At 50.7% G+C, this 24371-nt stretch overlaps 1 protein-coding gene and 1 long non-coding RNA gene across 2 annotated transcripts; both read right to left on the reverse strand.

The window, feature by feature from the left end:
- Nucleotides 1-16021: 16021 nt before the first annotated feature.
- On the reverse strand, nt 16022-17593 carry LOC131479797 (uncharacterized). Its single transcript, XR_009245100.1, has 2 exons — nt 16397-17593; nt 16022-16203 (listed from the first exon to the last, which is right to left on the reverse strand). It is a non-coding gene; the product is annotated as an uncharacterized LOC131479797 (long non-coding RNA).
- A 3913-nt stretch (nt 17594-21506) lies between these two features.
- On the reverse strand, nt 21507-23493 carry B3GALT5 (beta-1,3-galactosyltransferase 5). Its single transcript, XM_004594179.2, has one exon. The coding sequence runs from the start codon at nt 23491-23493 to the stop codon at nt 22564-22566; it is 930 nt and encodes a 309-aa protein (XP_004594236.2). The 3' UTR covers nt 21507-22563.
- Between the last annotated feature and the right edge of the window lie 878 nt (nt 23494-24371).

Here is a 24371-nt window from a genome sequence, read left to right on the forward strand (position 1 = left end):
ACTGTGTCACATAATGCAATGTAATTAATAATAATAATAAAATGAAAATGTCAAAAAAGAATGTTTTCTTAAAGAATATTACGTAGTTTTATGAGAAAGGTTGAGGTAAGCTGTGAATCACGAAAGTGCCTTCAATAAAACCAATGGACAAAATGTAAAAAGAAAAATGTCAAGTAGCCCATCAGGTGTTTTTAAAAGCTGAAGTATTTTTAAAATATTCTGACCTAAAGGCCTAAATGGTTCTCTTGCGGAGGTGGCGAGTAGCAAGGTGTGGATCACTTGCTTCTCAGTCTCAGTGGATAAGGCTCACATGACCAGTGTGAGCAGCAGTGACCATAGGAAAGACTGCACTTGGCTCGAGAATTAAGGATCTGTGCAGGTCAGAGATCGGGCATCCCTTATCCCTTGGCAGCTACACTTTCTGTAGGGTGGTCAGGTAGTGGGTGAGGGTCCTGCAGGGTGCTTTTGAGATCATCTCTATTATGTGCAGGCCATCTTACAACTTTTAAACTTGCAAATTTTTCTCTCAGCCACGCCCCCCCCCCCCCACACACACACACCAATACCTCTTCTCTATCTCCCGCCTCAAGGTCAGAAGTAAAGGCAGGGAGACAGAGACAGAAAAGGAAAAAGACTGAAACAGAACTGTCTCAGCTTCCCCAGCAAACCCTTAGCTGCCTCAGTGCCACTGGCGCGTTCTGTTAAACACTTCCAGAAAACTCATGGCACAGTAGCATGTCCGCTTAGAAGACACAGAAGGCTCAATGTCTTTCCAACTTCTTTTAGGAGATCAATGTAGGCTTAACCTCAAAACCTAATGAGTGGACCTGGCGCAGTAGCCAAGTGGTTAAAGTCCTCTCCTTGCGCACGCTGGCATCCCATATAGACACCAGTTTGTGTCCTGGCTGCTCTGCTTCCCATCCAGCTCCCTGCTTGAAGCCTGGGAAAGCAGCCAAAGACAGCCCAAAGCATTGGGACCTATGTGCCTGCATGGGAGACCTAGAGGAGGTTCCTGGCTCCTGGCTTTGGATCAGTTATCTCTGGTTGTTGCAGCCACTGGGAGAATGAACCAGTGGACAGAAGATCTTTCTCTCTGTATATCTGCCTTTCCAATAAAAATATATAAATATTTAAAAAACATAATGAGTATATTAAAAACAATTTACAGAACTGTACCTCTATGCCGGAGTCCAGCTCCAGCCTGGGTTTCGGAACTCGGGAAGGGTGCGTGGATGAGGCGCAGAAAGAAAGAGATGGACCACTAGGTTTCCATGATGATAGTGGACACGGCAATAAAGCCGTCCGCTTTATTTATACAGAATCAGTTAAACTCTGGCTCAGACTTTCCACGTCATGGTCAAGTGGGTGTTTCTAAGGACAACCATGCCATCTGCTTTATCCAAAAACAACAGAAATTCCTGCTACAATCCTTATCCTACAACCTAATCTTGTATCACAAAGAAAAGGAGAACCTAAAGATTAAGGAAAGGATGAAACCCTAAACACAGGTCCCTTGATTAGCATAAGGTCAATGGGGACACCCAAAACAGTAGGAATATAAGGCCCTTTGGTAAGGCATTATTATTGACATTAACCTCCAAGTTCACATTGTGTAAAAAGCCAGTCTCACAGTAGCAAAAATGCCTGGACAGATTAGAATTCTTCCGCTGAGCCAGCATAGTAGGCACGGCGAATGTCCAAGCGAAAAGCACACGGAGATCATGGTGGTGGTAGAAGTGCTGGGAGCGGCCTGCTCCTAAGCCTCTTTGTTACATATTATCTCCTCTTCCCCCAAGCCCATTAACAGGACAATAGGATGTCAATGAGTCTGCAAAGGCCAGGTGCTACTGCCTTAGGCCTGATTCCTGAGTGCTCAGCTAAAGCAATGTAAATCAGCTCCACAGACCACAACACCTCTAACTTACATAGGTATAAAAAAAAGAAAGTCTAATACCCAGAAAACTAAATCCAGAAAAGGAGTGAACGTGTAAACATGAGGTCCTTCTTCTCACTGTCTTGTACTTGTGCTGAGATTCGCACTGTTGCGCGTTTGCCGTGTGAAGAGTCCCCGAAGTGTTGCCTGTCGGATCCACCTTAGCAGCAAAGGATTCCTTCCGCTTTTGCTGGTCAAGGGGAAGTCTCTGCGTTCTCTTCTGGTTCTGAAGGACAACTTGCTGGAGACAGCATTCTTGGCTGACTATTCTGTTTGGGATTTGGACTATTTATCCTGTTTCTCTCATGCCCTGGAAGGCTCCAGCTGATTGCTACTTAACATGAGTACCCAAGTAAGTTGACACGGTCCTCTTGGAGTTCTTGGAATTCTGACATAGCACAGGTTTCTGACATAGTGCAGCTCGGGCACAATGCTGCCTTCAGCTTTCAGAATGTCTCCTCATCTGGGCATCTTGCATTGTCTCAACTGCCATTCCTGATAGCCGCTGAGGAACAGACATGCTGACGATGATTACCGGAAGACAACAGACATAAAAGAGAGGAATCCACATTTCCAGGGGATGGGTGGAGAGACATTTGCTGTGAAAATTCTTCAGACAGAGGATAGATGCTGGAACAGTGGAGACGGTACAGTCACATGGCAGCTGGGAGTGAGACGCTGCCAGCGACTCGCACAGTCGGGGGGCTGGAGAAGACACTGTCTTCTTGGAGTGAGGTGGGAGCCTAGGTGATGTTGCCTGAGGGAGAACCTCACAGACCCCACTGATATGAATGAGTCCAGCCTGGAACACTAGCAGGTGGCAGAGCACCCCTGGACCTCCGAGATGGGAGGGCACGTTGCTTTCTTCCCATGCCCCTGCAATGGTATCCAGTGATTCACAGGGTGAGTAGAAGCTGCTACGGCCTGCAGCACGGGCGCTTGTATTGAAGGGGTAAGTCCATGGCTCCTACAGACACTGAGTCTAGCATGAAGGGTTGGCAGGGGGTGTAGAAAAACGCATCCCACGTCACAGAAAATAATAATGAACAGGAGTATCCATCCTATTATCAGATCAGCAAAATTGAGCTGTTGAGGTTCTCAATTATATTTTTAATTTTAACTAATGAGTTTTTACTTCCAAACCATCTTGCTGGTTCTTTTTTTAGGATCCTTTTAGCAGAATTTCTCATTCACACATGAATTGTCCACCTGGTGTTATTGATTTGTCTGTGCAATGTTCTAGAATCTCATTATACCTCCTTGAAATTACTCATTTAAACGTAGGTAATCTGTAAACTTCTGTTTCTTTGCCCTCATTTTTTAAAAGATTTATTTATTTTTATTGCAAAGTCAGATATATAGAGAGGAGGAGATACAGAGAGCAAGATCTTCTGTCCGATGATTCACTCCCCAAGTGGCCACAATGGCTGGAGCTGCACCGATCTGAAGCCAGAAGCCAGGAGCTTCTTCCAGGTCTCTCAAGTGAGTGCAGGGCTCCAAGGCTTTGGGCCATCCTCGACTGCTTTCCCAGGCCACAGGCAGGGAGCTAGATGGGAAGCAGGGTTGCCAGGATTAGAACTGGCGCCCATATGGGATCCTGGCGTGTGCAAGGCGAGGACTTCAGCTGTCAGGCTACCACACTAAGCTTCTGGGACATTGTCAGTTGGGATGCAGCTCTGTGTGCCGCAACTGCTGCAGATGGAGCGCCATCATCACATCCTGAAGATGGTGCCATTCAGGGCCATCCTCCCTCTGTTGTCTAGTTGTTTTCTCAGGCTGAGGGTCAGCAAATGGACGGGCCGGGCACCCTGTGGATAGGTTAAGCCACTGAGGATGTGCTGCCCGAGGGTCCCAGTGGGTGATTTTCCTCTTTCCCCTGCTCAGCCTGAGGTTGTGGGAGAGTGCTGGATGATACTGTTCCCCAGAGGCTCAGTCTCCATACCCTGGTTGGACAGGGGCACTGCCCACCACTGGCTTTCAGTGATGAGCCTGGTACTGGGTGTGGTTACGAGGTCTGGACTTAATTCCTTCTCCCTCCTCCAAGCAGGAAGCATTTCTCTCCATGTTGTGCTGCTTGGAGTGAGAAAGGAGGGAGGGCAGCACTTTCCTTCCGCTTTCTTCAATGTCTTACTGTTCTGCTAAGTGACTGCAGTCCCTCACATGGCTTCTATGAAGTTGCATACACAGCTTGGCAGACTGCTGTCTCTGTGAGCACAGGCTCACTCAGCTGCCATCCTGCTGAATCTAACAACTTCTATAAATCCCTTTCAAGTGGCTGATGTCTGTGTCTTGTTGACTCATGTGTATTGATCTTATATCCAGCATCCTTGATGAATTATTTATGGTTCTAATGGCTTTTCTGAATATTATTTTCAGATAGTCATCCTTAGTGCCTGTTAATAATAAACAACTCATTTTGTCCATTCTAGTCCTTGCTTTTCCACTCCTTTTATTATGTTCTTTAGACCCTCCTGCTGTAATGCCAAATAGAAACAGAGAAAGTGAAGATTTAGCTACTTGAAAGTTTAGCTACTTGAAAGGCAGAATTATAGAAAGAGAAGGGAAGAAAGAGAGACCTTCCATCTGCTGGTTCACTCTTCAAATGTCCACAATGACCAGGACTATGTCAAACTGAAGCCAAGAGCTAGGAGCGCTCCCAGCACTGCTGCTGGGCTGCGGTGTGGAGGAAGGAGCATTGGTCCAAGCACTTGGGTCAGCTGCTTTCCCTGGTACATTAGCAGGGAGCTGGATTGGAAGTGCAGCAGCTGGGCCTTGAACCAGCACTTCATGTAATGCCAGCACTGCAGGCAGTAGTTTAACCCAATCTGTCACAGTGCTGATCTTACCTTGTTTCTTCAGCGTCTCTTCATCTTAGCATTATTGGTATTTTGGACTGAATAATTTTTTTTCATAACAGTTAGAAAAATGCCTTGTGTACTGTGTAAAAAGCTGAAAATGTTCCCAGCCTCTACCCGGTAGCACAATCCTCTCCTCCAGCCAGGAAAACCTAAGCTATGCTCAGACATTGCAAACATCCCCAGAGGACAAAATCAGCCTTGGTTCAGAATGTAATGCATCTAACATTTCACCATTTGATTTTTGCTGTCAACTTCCTGCTGATACAAATTAGGACTTACGGTTACAATCAACAGACACTGACTCAGGGTAAACTTACAACACATGACACAGGCAGCAGCAGCAGAAGGATGTCAGATTGCTGACAGAATCAATGAGAAGGAGGCCATGACGAAGCCCAGGGTACAGGGAACTGTGTAAGAACAGCCCAGCCAGAGTGCCCAGCCGCTCTGCCCTTGACTGGAGTCCCTGGTGGGCTTCCCTTGGGTCTTACAGTGGCTGGAAAAGAAGTAAAGGAAGGAGCCTTTGAGTGTGTAGAGTGAAATGAGACTGGACTTCCACCAAGACGCTTTCCCTGAACAGGAAGGAGGTTCCGCAACTAGCAGCCTGAAAATGTGCACAAATATAGAGGAAGGAGTTGACCAGTGTTGACATGGCCTTTCTCAGGAGGGCAAGCAATACATCTTTTAAGATTTTATTTGCTTTTACTGGAAAGGCAGATTTACAGAGAGATGAGAGAGATGCAGAGAGATGGACAGATAGAGAGATCGTCCATCTGCTCGCTCATTCCCCAAATCACAAGCTGAGGTGATTCAAAGTCAGGAGCCAGAAGTTTCTTCTGGGTCTGCTATGTGAGTTCAGGGTCCCAAGGCTTTGGGCCATCTTCTGCTTTCTTGGGCCATAAGCAGGCAAATGAATGGGAAGCGGAGCAGCCAAGACTCAAATTAGCATCCAAATGGAATGCTGGCACTTGGGGGTAGAGTATTAGCCAGTTGCGTCAATGTGCAGACCCCAAGGATCAACAAATTTTTATCAGATCCTTAATACAAAAAAACGTGTATTTATTTTCATTTTATTTGAAGGGCAGAGAAAGAGCCAGGCAGAGATCTTCCATCCACTGGTTCACTCCCCATATGCCTACAAGGTTGGATCAGACTGAAATCTGAGCCCAGAATGCAGTCCTGGTCTCCCTCCTGGGCAGCAGGGACCCGGGCTCTTACACCAGCGCATGCTGCCTTCCAGGCCTGAACTGAGACACTCTGGTGGGGAATGCAAGCATCCCAAGGGGTGACTCAACCTCTGCAACAAACATCCACCCATTTCTCATGTCCTAATTGCTTTTTCAGCATAAAATGTATGGCACCGAATGGGACGTGTCCACTTAGCTGGACCAGTCTCTGGTTATCCAGTCAACTACCAGCTGCTCATTAGCACAGCTAATCTGCCTGCTCCATGGTGGTGTGGCCGTGAGACAAGGGCGACTCTGCAAGAGATCAGGAGATGGAGATGGAGGGAAAGTTTCGCTTGCTGGACATGTTGAGGAGACTATTTGGATGAGACCTGACACAGGCCCAGGGAGCAGAGGACTGGACACTGGAGGAAAGGCCACTCTCGTTGGACAGCAGCCCAGCCCTGGGCCTTGGTGCAAGACAGAACTTGGGAGCTACGAGCTATGCTATTGGCAGGAGAGCTCTCCATGAGCATGCAGGGTGCTGCCTGGGTTCTCTGAAGTGTCAGTAGTGAAATGTAAGAGCAGAGAAACCCACTCTTGGAGAATTCATACCTGAAAAAAAGCAGAAAAGTGAAACACTTGGAAAACTGCCAGCTTGGCCAAATGAAGAACAAGAACAAGAGGCACAGTTAAAAAATAAACCAAGGCATTTGATAATGAGATTAATGAGGGCAGAGGAAAGCCAGATGCCACTCATGGGGACAGTGAGAGGGTGCCCACAAGGGCTTTCTAGTCATGATCTGTGGCTGCCACGCCCACCACAGGCCTTGGTGGGCAGGGCAGGGCAGTTCTGGGAAAAGAGCTGGGGCCCCATCTGTGGCCCTTCCAGGCTCTTCACTGCCTAGGAGCCTGCATCATTGCTTCACCTAACATTTCAGTGTCGTAGCCCTCCACTGTGGCTCCAGTGAGCCCAGGTGGCTGGCAAGTCAGGCCATTGCTCCAGAGGACACAGCAGCAAGCCCTGCCAAGCGACCACCTTGTTCCTACATTGCAGTTGTTCAGGGTGCAGGACCCATGGGGGCATGCAGTGTGTCGGACAGCTCAGAGACCCAGGGAGAAAGCGGCCATGGGATAAAGCCACCACAGACAAGCTGCACTAGGGCAATGACCAGTGGAGCTTTGGAGGCAGAACCACCTCCAAGACGCTGTAACTGTACAGCCACCACCTTGCAGAGCTATAGGTCCCCACAGCAACCCACAAGACCCAAGGGGACAGGAGCCTCTAGAACCATGAGGACCAGACCCTTGCCCCGTGTGCCTGGAAGAAGTTTTTCTCAAGTCTTAAAGTCTATTGTGTGGGGCCAGCTTTGTGGCATAGCAGGTAAAGCTACTTCCTGCCACAGCAGCATCCCCTAGGGGTGCCAGTTAGTGTCCTAGCTGCTCTACTTTCAATCCAGTTTCTTGCTAATTGTCTGGGAAAACTGATGGTGTGACCAGTGACTTGGATATCCCCTGGAAACTGATGAGACCCCGCCCACTCTGGATCCTGCATTCCCTTGGATACCTGCTTCCCCTGGGTCTCATTGTCCTACCTGCAAACTTTGCACCATGCCGGTTGTCCTCCACTCCACACAAAGGCCTTTACATTTTAAGTAACCATTCAGTTGAAGGGTTTTTAATTTGGCTAGGAGACAGCCTAAGGGGCTGCCGGGGCCAGGGCAGGTTGCGCAAAGAGAGGCAGCTCCCATGGTTAACAGACTCAGGGCTGATTGTAACATTGGAACATGGCCTGACACACAGAGAAATGAGAATGTCCCCTAGAGTCTCTCAGGTCAGGAAAATGACAATGGAATAGTTTTTAGAGGGTTGTCACCCCACGTGCCAGAGAGCAGCTAAAGTCCCAAAAAGACAGCCTGAGTTAGAAGCTGTCACTTTGGGGCACGGGAGCCAGCCAGTGAGAGAATGCAGTACCCCGCCGGGACTTATGGAACCAAACTCCAAACAATGGAAGCCATACCCGATCAATTGGGAGAGCTCAGTACTTGTGGGGGTGTCCACAGGTCCTTCCCTGTCTTCTGTTGGGGTAGAAGCAAGAAGCTCTGGATCCTGGATCACCTCAACCAAGCATAAATCAGCCCTAAATAACACTGCTCTCTCATTGGCTTCTCTCCACTGCCAATTTACTCTCTGCTACAGGTAACTCTCCAAAACAGGAGGGTCCTGGAGCTCCTTACTGCAAAAGCGGGAGGTACCTGCATGTTCCTCCAAGCGGAGTGTTGCTTTTACATTAATAAATCAGGAGGTTGTTGAGCCAACTGTGAAAAACTTACTATACATCAAAGATCGCCTTCATCAGTCTAGAACGAATAGCAACTGCTGGCTTTCCCAGAATGCCTCCTCTGATGTGTCTGCTTGCCCCTCTCCTCACTCCTCTATTACTCTGCGGGACTCACCATAGCCCCTTGTCTCATCTGTTCCTTTCACAAATGCAAAAAAAAAAAAAAAAAATCTCTAACCCAAACGTTAACCAGCTTTTTTGGGCGGGGGCAGGGCTATGAGCCCCTCCTGACCTCTCCCACTCCTCCCCCGGCCACTTTGAGACTCTGCCTAGAGAACACTACATCCAAATTCACTTCGAAAATCCTACAGAAGAGAACAGTGCCCCTTTTCCTTTATATATAACGAAAGGGAGGAATGTGAGGATTGACTCAAATATCACCCCGGAGACTGATGAGTCTCCCACGTGGGTACAGGGACTCAGGCATGTGGGCCACCTTCCGTCTGTTGGCTATGTAGCTAATGTTAACTCCTTTAGCTCTCTTCAGTTTGCTACAACAAGTTGAAACACCAGGAGCAGTAAGCCAAGAAGAAGGCTTTTTTTTTATTCCAACATGGGTAAGGGTGATGGGAGGGAGTGCAGGCAGAGAGCGACACAGCACAGCCCACTTTATATCCTCAGGGTGGATCTTGGAGAATGCAAGAGGACCATGCAGGATTGTCCGATAAGGCCATGAGTGGGTCCTGAGGGATTGGTAGATAGGATTGTCGGGGCTGAAGGAAATTGGTCAGTTCAGTGGTGGGCAGGGATTAGGGAAAGGGACCACAAGGGATTGGTGGATGGGGCTGACAGGCACAGCATCATGAGGTTACAGCAGATTGGTGGGCAACCGGAAGCTCTCGGCTTTGTCTTGGCCTAGAGCTGACAGTTAGGGTCATCTGGGAAGTAATCACTTTCTCTTTCTCTGACTTTCAAATAAATTTACTATTTTAAAAGTCTAATGTTGTTGTTGCCTGCTGAGATTGGGGCTTGCTTGGGACCTGATACTTGTTCCTTCCTGCCTGCCAATCCCTTTTCAATCAGGAGTATGTCTAGTGTCTTGGACACACCTAGCATGCTTGATGTCACAGAATCACAAAGGGCTGGGGGATTAAAGACAAACCACACACCTTGGGTCTCATTCATGAGATGCTTAAACAAGACTTATTTGGCCTTCAACACTGATGTGGAACCAGGTAAGAACGTGGGACTATGGGGAGGGAATGATGGCATTCAGTGTAGGAGATGGGCATGAAGCTTGGGAGGCCAGGGGTAAAATGCTGTGGTTTAAGCATATCTTTTCTCCAAAATTCAGGCATTGCCAATATCATGATCTTAGGGGAAGGGATTTTGAAAAGCGACTAAGGCAAGGAGGCTCCCAGGTACATTGGTACGGAGTCGGATCAGAAGTGGGGCAGCCTGCATTCGTACGGGATGGGGATTGGTAGGGAGTGGCATCAGGAGTGGGGCAGCCCGCGACGGTACGGGATGCTGGCATTACAGGCAGCAGCTTGCCATGCTGCAGCACAAGGACAGCACCGGGTCTCTTCTTTGAAGAACACTGATTCCATTCACGTGAGATCCATGTTGGTGACCTACTGATCTCCCAAAAACCCCACTCTCAAATGCTGTCTATGTTGGCACTCAGTGCCTCAGGACAAGAATTCCAGAAGCACACAGATGTTCATCCATTGTAGGTCTTGTCTCTCGATCCTGCCACGTTGGACTCTATGATCCTGTTGTGTTGAGCAACAGTCCCTTATCCCACCCACCAGGCTCCTGTCCACATTCAGCATTGCCTGCCTCCCAGGACCCCTGGGCTTCCACTGCCATGCACCAAGGTCTGGAAAGCTCTCCTCATGTCACAAGAGCACCATCGGTCTCTTCTCAGTCTGGTTCCATTGCACCCAGCAACATCCCCTGGCACTGCAGAAGCCTGTCTCCCCGCCATCTTCGGTTCTAGAATATAGGGTCCAGGAAGGTTGGAACTCGATAGTACTCAACAAAGACATGCCTATGCAGCACTTTCCAGGGGGAAGTCTAAGTGACCGACCCATTGCACTATACCTCCTGCAAGGAGCGTTCCTCCCACTAGACTTCCATGCAGCAGAGTTGGGGGTTCGAACCCTGGAGCTCCAGACTTTCTGACTCTTTGCTTTTCATGCTTTAGATATTCTGTCACACATTTCCAGGATGCAACACAGAAAGATTGTGCTTTTTATTTGAAAAGCAGTGTTAAAGAGAAGAGAGAAAGAGAGAGAGACAGAGACAGAGACAGAGACAGAGAGAGATCTTCCATCTGATCATTCATTCCCTTGAATAAGTGCAACAGCCAGAACTGAGCTGATCCAAAGCTAGGAGCCAGGAGTTTGTTCCAGGTTTCCTGTGCAGGTGCAGGGGCCCAAGGACTTGAGCCATCCTCCACTGCTTTTCCATGCCAAGAGTGTGGAGCTGGATCAGGAATTGGAGCATCTAGGGTTCAACCAGTACCCATACAAGACTCCAGCAGTGCAGATGAAACCTTAGTCTGCTAACACCACAGAGCCAACCCCTAAACAAGGAATGGGCAAGGAAAGCCTTGTTTCAGGTATGACAACACCTCTGTTGAGACTCAGTTTTACCATCTGCGGAGAGTGGATGCAGCACCAGTTGACTTCCCAGGTCACCTTCCCTGCCTCGCTTCCCTGGGATGAGTCAGCATGACTAGATGTGCAACTGCTCCACACTCATAAACACATTATCTAATTTTCTGCAGCCTAGTTCTCATCCCTGCAAGAAATCTAATTGCTAAGTGCCTGTCTCCATGGAGATGGAGACAAGTGACAGTGCCCCAGGAAGTCAGCAAGGCCTGGCTCTCCTCTGCCAACAAGACCGTTTTCAGTAGCAGGACTGGTCATCCATGAGCTGGGTGTGGCCTGCTGGCCACAGGTGCCAGCTAAAAGTAGGTTGGGTCATGCATCAGACATTGACCATGAAGTCTAAACAGAACCACTGGGATTGCTTAGAACTCTATTGACAGGGATGGTGTGTGGCTGTGGTGCTTTTCCCCCTGAGCCGTCCCATGCCCACTTTAGAGAACTGGTTAATGGAACAGCGTCACTGAGTGCTGAGTAAGCACATGATATCAGCATCAGATAATTCAATCTCTACTGCGTGCCCAGACAAAATAATCATCAGGCCGAGGTACAAGGATGAGTTATCATCATTTTTTTCCCTTTAGTTTCTATTTTTTTTTAAGGATTTGTTAATTTTTATTTGAAAAGCAGAGTTAGTTGGGAGAGACACAGGGAGAGGGACCTTGCACCCACTGGTTTACTCACACAAATGGCAGCAATGGATGAACTGTGTCGATCCAAAGCCAGGATCCGAGAGCAACTTCTTCTGGGTCTCCCACCTGGTTGCAGGAGCCCAAGGACTTAAGCCATGTTCCACTGCTATCCCAGTACATTAGTCAGAAGCTGGAGCAGAAGTTGAGCAGGTGAACATTAACAAGTGTCCATATGCGATGCTTGCACAAGGGAAGGCTTAGCTCTCGGTCCCACTACCCTGGTCCCCTTTAGCGTCTTCATAGTCTGATACAGACCTCTGCCTGTTGCAAAGTGGGGATAATTCTGCAGTTGTTAAAATGGACATTAGGTGAAATACACAGAGCAAGTTATGATCGGCTGGTGATTGGACAGCTCCCTGGGAGGGAAACCCAAGGTGTAGCATCCAGCAGCCTCTACCCCTTCATCACTATAGCATGACACTGGCCCCCAGAGATAGTTTTTTGGGGTATCCTATTAGCAAAATAAGACCTTGCTTCCTTTGCTGGCCATCCAGATGGCCTTGGAGAGAGACCATATTGCTTCCTGCTGTGACAACCCCATCCTTCCCATCCAGTCTCAAGAAAAGGGGAGGAGGCCAATGTGATGGGGTGCCACGGTTTGATAGCTAGCACCATCTTGCTGGATTAGAACATAGCAGGAACCGCACAGAAAGGAGGCTCCACAACCTGCCCTTCCTACCTCCTCCTCAGCTATTCAAGTTAACTGAATGCACAAAACCAGCTACGGTGGCCCCTTATGTGTGCCTCTCCCAACTTGCCGCCCATGCCACTCAAGTTAGTTGACGGCAAGGAAATGGTTCCTGAGGCTCCATGCACCTGGCCCCTCCTGCTCCTATCATGTTACTTTAGGTTAATTAGCTACATGGAAACTTTGGGCTCTGGCAGCCCTCTTCCTGCCACTTAGTTAACTGAATGCATGGAAAGTTTGTATTGTATGGCTCTCAATCTGACTGGAGGATGAGAGCTTAAAGTAACAGTGGCTCGGACCCGGCACGATAGCATAGCAGCTAAAGTTCTCACTTTGCATGCTCCGGTATCCTATATGATCACCGGTTCTAAGCCCAGTGGCCCTGCTTCCTATCCAGCTCCCTGCTTGTGGACTGGGAAAGCAGTCAAGGATGGCCCAAAGCCTTGAGAACCTGCACCCACATGGGAGACCCGGAAGAAGCTCCTGGGTCCTGGCTTCGGATTGGCTCATTTCCAGCCATTGCAGCTGCTTGAGGCGTGAACCATCGGACGGAAGATCTTCCTCTCTGTCTCTCCTCCTCTCTGTATATCTGCCTTTCCAATAAAATAATAATAATATATATATATTTTTAAATGGCTCCTGGAGTGTAGCAGGAGCTACTGTCACCAAGCTTAGCCAATAAAGACTCCTCCTAAATCCTACACTTGTGTCCAGTGTGATCTCTCTCACACTCCACAACACCATCTCAGCTTGCCTTTGAGGCAGCCATGTCGCTTTAGGGTAAGGCAAAGAGACTTGACGGCTAGCTCAAATGCCCAGGGCAGGTCATACCCTTTCAAGTAGCCCACATTTGGGGGCAGGAGACAGAGGCTACTGCTCTTGGTATTTCTACCCTCTCCTGATGCGGTGGCAGTGGTGGGGAGGGAGGTTTAACCTGGCTCTGGGGTCACAGGACTACCTTCCTGCTCATTAAATCAAGCACTCCCTGGTTCAGCTTCCTCAAATCACAGGCCGATTTATTTGTGCAAACTGAGGCAAATTCCTGTGTGAGAACCAGTGCTTGATCTGCTATGGAAGAAGGGAGGAGGAAGATCATGGGGAGACATGGTCAGCGGAGAGACACCTGTGTATCCATGACGTAAGGAACAGTGGAGCGTAAAGGAAAACCAAGGAATAGGGACAGAGTGAGGGAGAGCGCTTACAGAGGGGGACCTGGTTACGGACTGTGTACGGCTGTATTTGGAGGGGGCAACTTTCAGGGAGGGGATCAAGATAAAATGTGGTCACATGGATTATAACTGGTGAGAGGACACAGACATACACAGAACGATGGCCATGGGAGGACATCAGGAAAGGACCCTGGCTATCAGCCAAAAAGAAACCAATCTACCCATACTTTGATCTTAAACAAAGACCGTCGGTGTCTGTGGTATGAGCTGCCTCTGGCTTTGCCATATAAAAATGATATGGGACATGTGAATGCACCATCAGTGACGCGGGAGGTGGCCATAGAAAGATCTGGAGAAACAAGGAAGAAGGGACATGGCTAACTGAAAGAACATGACCTGGGTGTCTGTGAGAAGTCAAGGGTGTGGTGGGAAGTTAGAGGGGTCCTCAGGCACCACAGTCTTGTGGGTCATGGAAAGGAACTTGTAGACCACATGGAAGGAACCAGAAGCTTCTGGAACCATAAGCAGCCGAGTTCTAGAACATGGCATCTGTGTTCCAGAGCCCACTCTGGATCTCCAGAGACCATGCAGGGAGATCCCACGCAGGCACAGGGGAGAGCAAAGCCGAGGGGAAAGTAGTACAACTCAGGCTTCCCCAGAAGGAGCCCAGGAAGGAAGGGAGTGGAGAACTCCCCAGCTCGGAGTCTGCGACACTGGAATAACGGTGATGTCACCAAGGGGGATGGGAGGGAACCAGGCCTGAAGGTTTCGTTTTCCCCATTTCACCCTGAAACCAACTGCTGGGAAGGAATTTGAGTACAGGCTATGGTGGAAAGGCCCAGCTACAGGCACTTACAGGGAGCAACAGAGACTCAGTTGAAACCCAGGCTGATAGGGGGTATAAAGGTGCCTCCCCACCCTGCCCACACCTACTGAATTCTTAACCCCACATACCCTATTTACAAGCATTCTTGGAGATTATTTTTCAAGCGAGGTTATTAGAGTGTGCCTTAATCCAGCATAATTTACAGGCTTGAAAAGAAGGGTACATGTTTGTTCTACATCAGTTTGACATCAGTGTCCCATGTCAGAGAACATGGTATGATACCCGGCTCAGGCTCCGGCCCCAGCTTTCTGCTAATGCACGCCATGGGAGACAGCAGCCATGGCTCAAGCGATGGTTGAGTCCCTATCACCCATCTGTGAGGCCTGGTGGAGTTCCTAGCTCCCAGCTTCAACCCCTCAGCCCACACCTTTGCAAGCCCATGGGGACTGAACCAGAAGACGGAGCTTAGTCTGTCTGTCTTTCTGCCTCTCAAATAACATCTTTTAAAAGAAAAGAAATAGGGGTGAAAATAAAACACAGAAATGCTTGCAGGATCAACCTGTGAGAACACAGACAGTTTTGCAGGGGGACCACCCTGTGAACCTTGATCTTGGACTTCCAGCACCCAGGACGCCAGACAAGCAGCATCTCTTGCTTCAGCTCTTCCAACCCCACCCACCCTACTTGATATCCCTGGCAAAGGAAGACACACAGAGACAGCTAGTTCGACTTGGAGAAAGGTTCACGTCCCAGATGCTCACTTATGACCCAGCTCACCCGGGGAAGGCAGCAGGTGATGGCCCAAGTACGTGGGTCCCTACCACCCATTGGGGAGACCTGGATGGGATCATTGGCTCCTGGGTTTGGCCTGGCCATACCTTGGTTGTTGTGACTGCTTGGGAATAGGCAATCCAGTGAATAGGCAATCTCTCTCTCTCTTGCTTGCTCGCTCTCTCGGTAACACTGCCTTCAAATAAATAAATAAATCTTCCTTTAGAGAGAGAGAAAGAAAGGGAGGACAGAAGGAAGGGAGGAAAAGAAAAAGTGTCAATGGGAAAATTAATTCTGAAATCCTAGCCCTGGAATACACTAATGGGAGGGTGGGAAGAAAGGGTACCATGAGTACTGGAGCCCAGGAAGAGACCAAGCTATGGGATGAAATGTCCATGGGTTGGAGCCAAGGGCTCAGAGTGTCCCATGGTGCCAAGGACTTTGGCAAGAGCAGTTCTGAGGATGACACAGCTGTCACCCAGGGAGAGTGTAGGATGGTAGGGGTGAGGGGACACAGGAGCTGAGGGAGTGGCAGCGGTGAGGGCAGCTCTCTGGAGGGAATGGGCAGGAAGGTAAAAGAGGAAGGGCACATCCCTGGAGGAGGAAGAGGTCTGAGTGGGTAGCCAGGGACAATTCTGTGCTATGGGAAAGTTCTAGAAGGTAAGGTGTGCTGGAGCCACAGGTGGGAGCAGGAGCAGACACAGGTAAGGCATGACCAGGCTCCCAAGGGCCATGGACAGCCTCCATGTTGTGCAGGCTAGATGGCAAGGCCCAGCCGGAGGACCCAAAGGAGTAGTCATGGCTGGTGGACGCAGACCCTCCTGCACACTCTGCAAGCCTCCCGCATGTCCCCGCACGCCCTGCACCCCCTCCCCTACCATCTTCTCCTCCTCCTGAGAAGGACCAGGTCCACAGAATAGGGAAAATTGTGACAGACGCAGCTAACGTCAAACACAAACACATCCATTTCTGCCACTTTATTTCCATGGGAAAGACCCAAACAGGCACCTTGAAGTCAGGACACAACAGTGCAGACCAGACTTCCGGAACTGACAGGGAGGCTTGGAGTGAACATACGCCTGAGACGGAAAGTCCAAAGGAGGCCCGCCTCGGGGTGCTGGGCTCACGGCTCCCGACACGACTCCTGCCCCTCACTAACGCCCTACGCACGCCTCCTGGGGTGCTGGGCTCACGGCTCCCGACAGGACACCTGCCCCTCACTAACGCCCTACGCACGCCTCGGGGTGCTGGGCTCACGGCTCCCGACAGGACACCTGCCCCTCACTAACGCCCTATGCACGCCTCGGGTGCTGGGCTCACGGCTCCCGACACAACACCTGCCCCTCACTAACGCCCTATGCACGCCTCCTGGGGTGCCCCAGACTTCTGGTGTCAATGCTTTGCTCACCCAAATCAAGGGAAACAAAATGTCCCCACTTCCCACAGTCACCCATGCCAAGGTAAACATATAAAATCACAGCTGAATTCTAAAACTATTTTCCCAAATTCAAAATAAATAGAGAAAATAACCAAGTGGGGGGAAAATATCATCCAGTTCAGTTAGAACACACACACCCAGCTTTTTGGAAAGAACATCTATCTACAACTCAGACGTAACCCAGTGAAATCACCATGCTATTTCAATCATTTAATTGTTCCTAAGATAAATACCCTGACCAGCAAAAACATAAATAAATAGGTATATCCACTCTCAAAATATGACAAATTAAGGGTCTAGTAGGGCCCTGAGGTGTACAAGGGAAAGGCAATTTGAAGTATCATTCAGTGACTTAAAAATTTAATGTCTGGATTTATAGAAAAAAATAGACTGGCCACACAGTGTCCTCAGATGGCATGGAGCAACCGCTGGTCATAGTGTATTTCTGGCTGTCTTAGCTAGCCGGGTCAAACCTAGCCACTCTGGCATTTGTCTGGTTTGCCTCTTTGCCTGAGGACCCAAGGACTGGACCCTGCCCTGGCCATGCACACCTGCACTCGTCACATATCAGTTCTCACATGGGTGAAGGAGGGGACAGAAACAGTGGTGACAGACCCTCCATGCTTCCATGCAACTCATTTGTCTGCTTGCATTCAAAGGTGGTTATGCCTGAGAAGGAGCAGCAGAGCCTTTGCAAAGCAGGGCTGAAAATCAGGGTTTGCTTGTGCATCTTGCAGCCTTGGTCATCTTGAGACTCCCTGGCTCTGGGCCTCACACCAGGCGCTTTGCAGCCAGCTCCACCTTTTGGCTCCAGGCCACAGGGTCTCGACAAAACGCCTAATCCCGACAGATCGTCCCAGCTCCATCCCCAAGAGAGAACTGTAGCGCACACCCCTCTAAACCCAGACACCCAAGGCAGCATGGCTTTCAGACCCCAAGACCACTGCTATGGTTTCCCAATGGCATACACAAACACGGGAGACCTGGTGACCCAAATGGAAATAAAATAAAGTGGCAGCAACACTCAGTGAGAGGCCTCAGGGGCTGGGATCGCAAGGGACCCTTGGGTGCACTGCTTGTCGGCCCTTCTTTAAGCCGCTCCGCGCTGTCTTGCTGCCCAAATGACGGGAGACGTGGAAACCTGTGCACATCAGCTGTCACTCAGCACACGCATGTACGGCTGTGGCTTGTGACAGTCAGTCACCAGGCACTTCACCAGCACAGCCAGAGTGGGCCTCAGACTCCCTGCTCTTAACACACACCCCACAGGCTGCACAGGCACACATCACAGTCACCACGCACATGTCATACACACACAAATGCTAAGCACGTATTTCACACAGGCGCACACCATACACCCACCAGACACACACAGGCACAAGCAATGTGCACATCACCCTCAGAGGCTGGCAGCCTGGCGGCCGAGTGCCGGAAGAATGAGAAGGAACAGGGGCTGGCTGAGGGGATTGTGTGTCGACGCCAGGCATAGGCTGTGGCTGCAAGATGGAAATCAGAGTGGTCACCAGACACGGCCAAGCAGGTGTGAGTGGGCAGGGATGGGGGCAGCTAACAAGGAGGCCTTGGGAAGCCACGTGTGGCAATGGGTCAAATGCGGCATGTCAGTCAGGACCAGGAATGGGCACATGGGACTTGGGTCAACTCACAGAGCAGGTGGCTGCAACGAGGGAGGGGCAGGATGGCAGCACCTCCTGCAGCAGCACCAGGCCTGAGCCTCTGGAGGGAAGGGCTGCTCTGGTGGTGGGCGAGGCTGCTCCCATGGGATGTGATGGCTGAGAGGCTGCATCTCCTCCAACAGATCCCACGTGGGAGTGTCAGTCAGTTCAAGTCCCAGCTGCTCACTTTCAGTCCTTCTAATGCTCCTGGAAAGTAGGAGATGGCCAAAGCACCCAGGTCCTTGCACCCACACAGAAGACCCAGCTGGAGTTCCAGGCTTCAATCTGGCCCAGCCCCTGCCGCTGAGGCCACTGGAGAGTGAATGAGCAAGTGGAAGATGTGTCCAAGCCTCCCCTCTTTCCATCTTTCAGATAAATAAATCTTTAAAAAATAAACAGATAGATAAATCCATTTCTCCCTTTTAGTTCCAGTTGTGCCCTGCAGAAAAGTGGAAGGAAGTGAACCCCAGGGCCAATGGGTAGATACAGCGAGTGCCGGCAATCAGATCATCCTGCCCAGTCAGGAACACCCAGTCAGAAGAAGGTGAAGGATAGACAGTGCCCCGTTTGCACACACCCCTAAGACATACAGGTGTGGACAGGTAAAACCATCTGAGAGTTCTGAGACAGCTGGGAGCTGACGGACAGAGGGCGAGGCTCACTGACTTAGACCCAGCCTTCAGATAACAGCTCGGCTCTGAGGACACCTCCACTGATGGCCGCGGCTGACCAGACTGACTTGTAGCAGTGAGGGTTAGAGTCTTGAACTGCAGTAGTTCAAGCAAAATGCTTCTCTTTAGAACTGGTTTTCCCAACCACAGTACCCAGGAGGGCACTTCATGGTGAAGGGAGTCACAGGGTCTTCTGTGGGGGCACATTTTTTCATTTGAAATCCATGCAAAACCTTTTTTATTATGCATAAAGTTTGTGAGGACCTCAGGGCTTTCCCACGAGCTGTGCCTGTGCCGGGGGTGCCCTGACCTCGGCAACTGCCAAGGCTCTTCACCCTGACCCTTGAGGCTCTGCTCAAATGTCACTTTCTCCATGAGGCTTTCTGAAAACCTCACAGATGCAGTCTCTGCAAGCGAGAAGAACCTCGTTGGAGCTTTAACTTCTCTTCACACAGTCCCTAAAGTCTACTCAACAGGTGTGTGTATGAGGGAGGCTGCATCCTGCACAATGTCCCTTCACCAAAGTCCAGACACCAGACTCTGTGCCCAACGGCATCCTTCCTGGATACTCTGTGGTCCGCTCGCCTTTTCCACACAAGGCCTGGGGGAGACAACGTGGCCTTGCAAAACTCTGCAAAGGCAAGGAGTGGGACACAAAATCAAGAAGCCTTGTTCATGGCCTCTCTGGGTCTTCAGCTCACAGCCCAATCTTTATTGTCCCCACTGACTGGCTCAGTGCTGCGCATTACAAGTCCCAAGTCACCCATTCCCTTCTAAAAATCACCATCCATGAAAACCACGGATGGGGCCATCAGCCACGTAACAAAGATGTAAAAACACAAGACAGAAGCACTCCCTAGAGGACTGGGGTCACTGTGGGAGGAAGCAAAGCCAAGACAGAGTCCCAGCCCTGGACAGAAGCAAAGTCAACAGGAGAAGCCAAGGAGATGGAGAAAGAGCCGCCAATGAGCTCAGAGCAGGAGGCCAATCCGGAGCTCTGGCAGGTGCAAGGAAGACCAGGAAGCTGGTCATGAGAATCATCCAGAAAGCAGCTGCTGGACGAGGGCTGAGAATGTTCCCTGGAGACCCAGCCTGCCCACAACCTCAAGAAGGTCCACAGAGTCCAACCAGATTTCAGAATGAATGGAAGCAAAGTAGAAAACAGCAAGTGTGTGAGTTCTTGTGAGAGGGCCGACCACAAGCAGGACTTACAGCTGCAGTGACCGGGTCAAGGAGAGGTGAGGGCGTGCAGTACAGACGGACAATCAGGGCACGCAGGACAGTGTGCACGTGAGTGTCCACGTGTATGTGTGCACCGGGGGAAGGGCCAGCAAGAGGGAGGGTGAGGATGGGGCAGGAGGCAGGCTCTGGAGGAGGTAACAAGTTCCAAAGTTGGGGAGCCAGCGCATCATGAGGGTGGCTCCTCCCCCATGATCACAGAGGAAGTTAGACAATGAGGCTCACAGGCTAAGGTATGGAGAGACAGGGGTGTGCTACATGCCTCAGAAATGCAGTTGGACCAGCCCTGGCAACCTGGTTTGGGTCAGCTGTCAGCCTGTGAGTGCCCCTCAGGGCTCCCGACATCCTGAGGTCACATACTACTTAGCGGCCATGGACACATCCAGGCAGAGTTTGTGCATCTGTCTGCCTCAGTCTCCTCATCTGCACCCCACAGACGCCAGCGTCACCTCGCCCAGGAGCATCTAAAGGAGGTCCTGGCTCACAGCAGCTGCTTTCAGAACCATCCATGTCATGAAGCCTGTGGGCAAAGCCACGCAACAGTGAGCCAGCACTTCCTCAACTCCATGCTAAGAAAGTCCCACCTTGCCCCCTAATTCATGCTCTCACATTTGCTGACTCTCCCCACATCCAGGCCAGATGGTATTGTCGGAACAAAAAGAAGCAAGCAGGAAGCCGAATCAACAGCGAGCTGCCAGGCACACACGGGCAACCGTCTGGCTCCCTCTGAGCTTTGCTTTCATCCTGCATGAAAAACAACAAAAAAAGAGGCAGAACCAGACAAATCCCACGCTCACTTTCAACCAGAGAATCACAGGACATATTTTGCCTGGAAAGAAAGCAAGTGGCAAAAACAGTGTCCAAAGCAAGTCCTTGAACATTCAGGGACAGCAGGTGGAGGCACAGCCCTGTGCGCTATGTGCCCTGCGCTGACCCACGGCCAGTCTGACTGGCCCTGGTCCCAGGTCACTCAGCTCAGCCAACAGCCACAAACACCCTGGACACAGTGGTCAGCTACACTCAGACCCAGGCCTCACATCAGCTAAACCACTTGCCCGTTAAAGTCCACCATAAGCCGCAGAGTCAGAGGAACCTGCACTATAGAACCAAGGGATATGGCTCTTGCAAAATCTGGGCATCCAAAAAGAAGCTCAGTCCTTGAATTCCCCACTTGAGAAGGAGGCTTTTGCGAACCTGACCCCATGCATTCAGGGCATGGAAGCATGTCTACCAGAAACAGCTCAACCCACACCCAGGAATCACTGTGCAAAGCAAGGCTGCGAGCCACCATTTGCACCCTCCGTGTTCTGCAGTGAAGAGCTTCTCCTGAGTCCAATCCCATGTTCACCTGCTGTGCAGGCCTTTCACTATGTGCTCAGCAAAGTGCACCCTTCCCATAAGGGTTTGCAGCTAGCTCCCCTTTGCACGTCACACGGCAGTGGCTGCAGGGGCAGAAACCCTTGCCTTCTGTTCACAGCAAGCCAAAAAATTGGCTCATGTCATCCCCTGTGGGAATAAGAAAACGGAAGGTTGAACTCCAAACCACAAAACCTCTGTTGTTCCTTGGCCAAATGACAAGTTCATTGGGAATGAGCATGGGCCAGGTTGGGCTCCCTCCTGGGTCAGGGTTCACCTGGACGTGGGTGCCCAAGGTTGGGGATCTGACAAGAGACTTGGAGACAGCTGATTCTCACAAAAGCACCTCAACAGAAGACAACAGGCATCTGGGGCCAAGATCCCAGGAGCCACTGATGGCTCAGTGGTGACGTCACACTCCCAGGGTATAGGGGAGGGGGCAGACGACAGCAAGGTCAGCCTGCACAGTGGGCACAACGGACAAATCGGTGAAAGCCGATTTCCATCCGGGACTGGGTGTGAGCTGCAGCCACGTCAGGTACCTCTGTCTTCTGGGGCATGTCCAGGGCCAGGCCTCAAGGGCAGCCTCTGAGCCTGGCTCTGTCCACCCCAGCAAGCGACGAGAGTGGGGCTGAGCTCAGTCACCCCATTCTCAAACACTGCAAAGTGCAAGGATTGGTAGCAAGGAATGGGAGCCAAGGATTCTGCAAAGGATTGAAAAATGCCCGGCTCCCCACCTTGAGGCGCTGACATCACCCGTGTTCCCAGGAGAGGCAACACAAGAGACATGCACTGGGGTGCAGATTCTGACAACCTCACTTTCATCTGTGCCCCAGAATCAGTTTGGCTGGAAGGCCCAGGATGTGTCCCTGTCCTTCTCTTAGCTGCTGTGTCCCCAAATTGTGGACATTAAGGGCCACTGAGCCCTTAAAGGGAGGAAACACAGGTGCATTTCATTTCAAACACTAGGGACTGCCCAATGGAGGTTCTTGCTGCTGGGGGCAGAAGGCCCGCATCCCTCTGCCCAGACTCCCAACCCTTGTGACTCAGCAATGCCGTTCACAGTCTCCCAGAAGTCATCCCCACGGGTCATCTGCAGCTGGTCTGGCTACGCCCCTGGATGCCTCCTATGAGCAGTCTTCTTCCCGGGAGCTCTCCAGGGCTTGCCAGAAGATGAGCAGGTCAGCAGGTTTGACAGAGTGGCAGGCCACGATCTTCCGGAAGCGGCAGGTGGAGAAGCGCAACCCCCCAGGGAAGAAGGTCTGCTCTGAGTGCAGCTCCTCAGGCCGGATTCCGAGCCTGGCCACACAGAGCCCCACAAACACATCCTCCAGCTTGATGAAGGGCACAAGCTCAGAGACATTGTACACCTCACTGGCCACATCGGCCGAGAGCACGTAGGCGGTGCCGGAGCAGAAGGGTGGGTATTTGTCCCACGGGTACTCAAGCTTGCTCACAAACCACTTGTTGAACTTCTGCCTGATGGGAAACTCGTTCATTTTCAAGTAGCCTGTGAAGAAGTGCGTGGTCCGGTTCCTCCGGAGCAGGAGCTCGGTCAGGTAGTGCACGTTGATGAACATGTCCGAGTCGGTCTTCATCACATAAGCTGCCTGGGGACAGAAGTGGTGGACCCACTCCAGGCCCATCAAGGTCTTCAGAGTCAAGTTGAAATAGACATCCTCGAAGTCCTTCTGGATGATGTCCCGGTACTGCTGGCTCTCCTGGGTCACAGCAGTCATCTCTGCCTTATTGGCTGTGACCCCTAGGAGGAAGAATGCCTGCACCTGCTGTCCCCTCACTGTCCTCTCCTTGCCCCATGTCTTCCGGATGGCCATGCGGGCCGCCACCTGCTGGTGGGATGAAGTCACCAGCAGGACGAGGAAGGGCGGCTTCTGTCTACAGTCGACATCTGGAAGCTGGAGGAACCGCCCATCGTCCTTCTTGTAAACATAGGGTATTTCCTTGATAGCAATCAGGGTGTCCATGCTGAAGTACACGCAGAGTGCACCCACGAGCAGCAGGCAGGCGTACAGCACCCTCGTCTTCAGGAAAGCCATCTGCAAGGAGCAAAAGCAAGTGTCAGATCTCACAAGCATGCAGACACCAAAGCACAGTCACCCAGAAGCAGGGAGGACCAGTGCTCCTGACATAGAGATGATGGGGGCCAGTGCAACAGCTCAACCGGCTATTCTCCTGCTTTCAGTGCAGTATCCCACCTGGGTGCCGGTTCATGTCCCAGCTGCTCCACTTCCTGTCCAGCTCCTTGCTTGTGGCCTGGAAAAGCAGTGAAGGACAGCCCAAGTGCTTGCGATACTATATACAAACAGTCCCAGAGAAAGCTCCTGACCCCTGGCTTCAGATCTGCTCAACTCGAGTCATTGCGGCCATTTGGGGAATGATCCAGAAAACAGAAACTCCTCTCCCTATCTCTCCTTCTCTGTGCAATTCTGCCTTTCAAATTATAGATAAATAAACAAATAACTCTTGAAAAAGAAAATGGAAATGCCGGTTACCTGGATCTGACTGCTACATGTTGTGTGCCTGTATCAATTTTCACACTGTGTTCCGTCAACACACAGAAACATTAAAATGAGTTTTTATAAAGTTTGAGGATGCCTGAGATGAGGGAAGAGGCCTGTGTTTGAGAACCTGAAGTGTGAGTGTGTGGGAGTGGAGTGGAGTGCTAGTGCATGGTGATGACGAATATCTCTCCATGAACCATGGTGTCAAGCAGTGTGGGGATCCTAGTCCAGCCAGCCCATGCCCTGGTGAGTGCCAGAATCCTCGTCCACAAGAAGAGAAGCCCAGATCTCTCAGCTCAGCCTCTCCAAGCATGCATGATGACCTGCCGCTGATCCCTGGACAGCCTGCGTGCCACTCCAGTCACTCTGTCCAGAGCTGCAGGCAGGAGGCAGCCGCATCCCTCTGACTTGAT

The sequence above is a fragment of the Ochotona princeps genome, chromosome 3, assembly GCF_030435755.1.
Source record: "Ochotona princeps isolate mOchPri1 chromosome 3, mOchPri1.hap1, whole genome shotgun sequence".
In the NCBI taxonomy this organism is placed as follows: domain Eukaryota; kingdom Metazoa; phylum Chordata; class Mammalia; order Lagomorpha; family Ochotonidae; genus Ochotona; species Ochotona princeps.

Bases quoted from the DNA above. Each gene is read 5' to 3' on its own strand.
- B3GALT5 (XM_004594179.2), bottom strand. From the start codon at position 23,493: ATGGCTTTCCTGAAGACGAGGGTGCTGTACGCCTGCCTGCTGCTCGTG.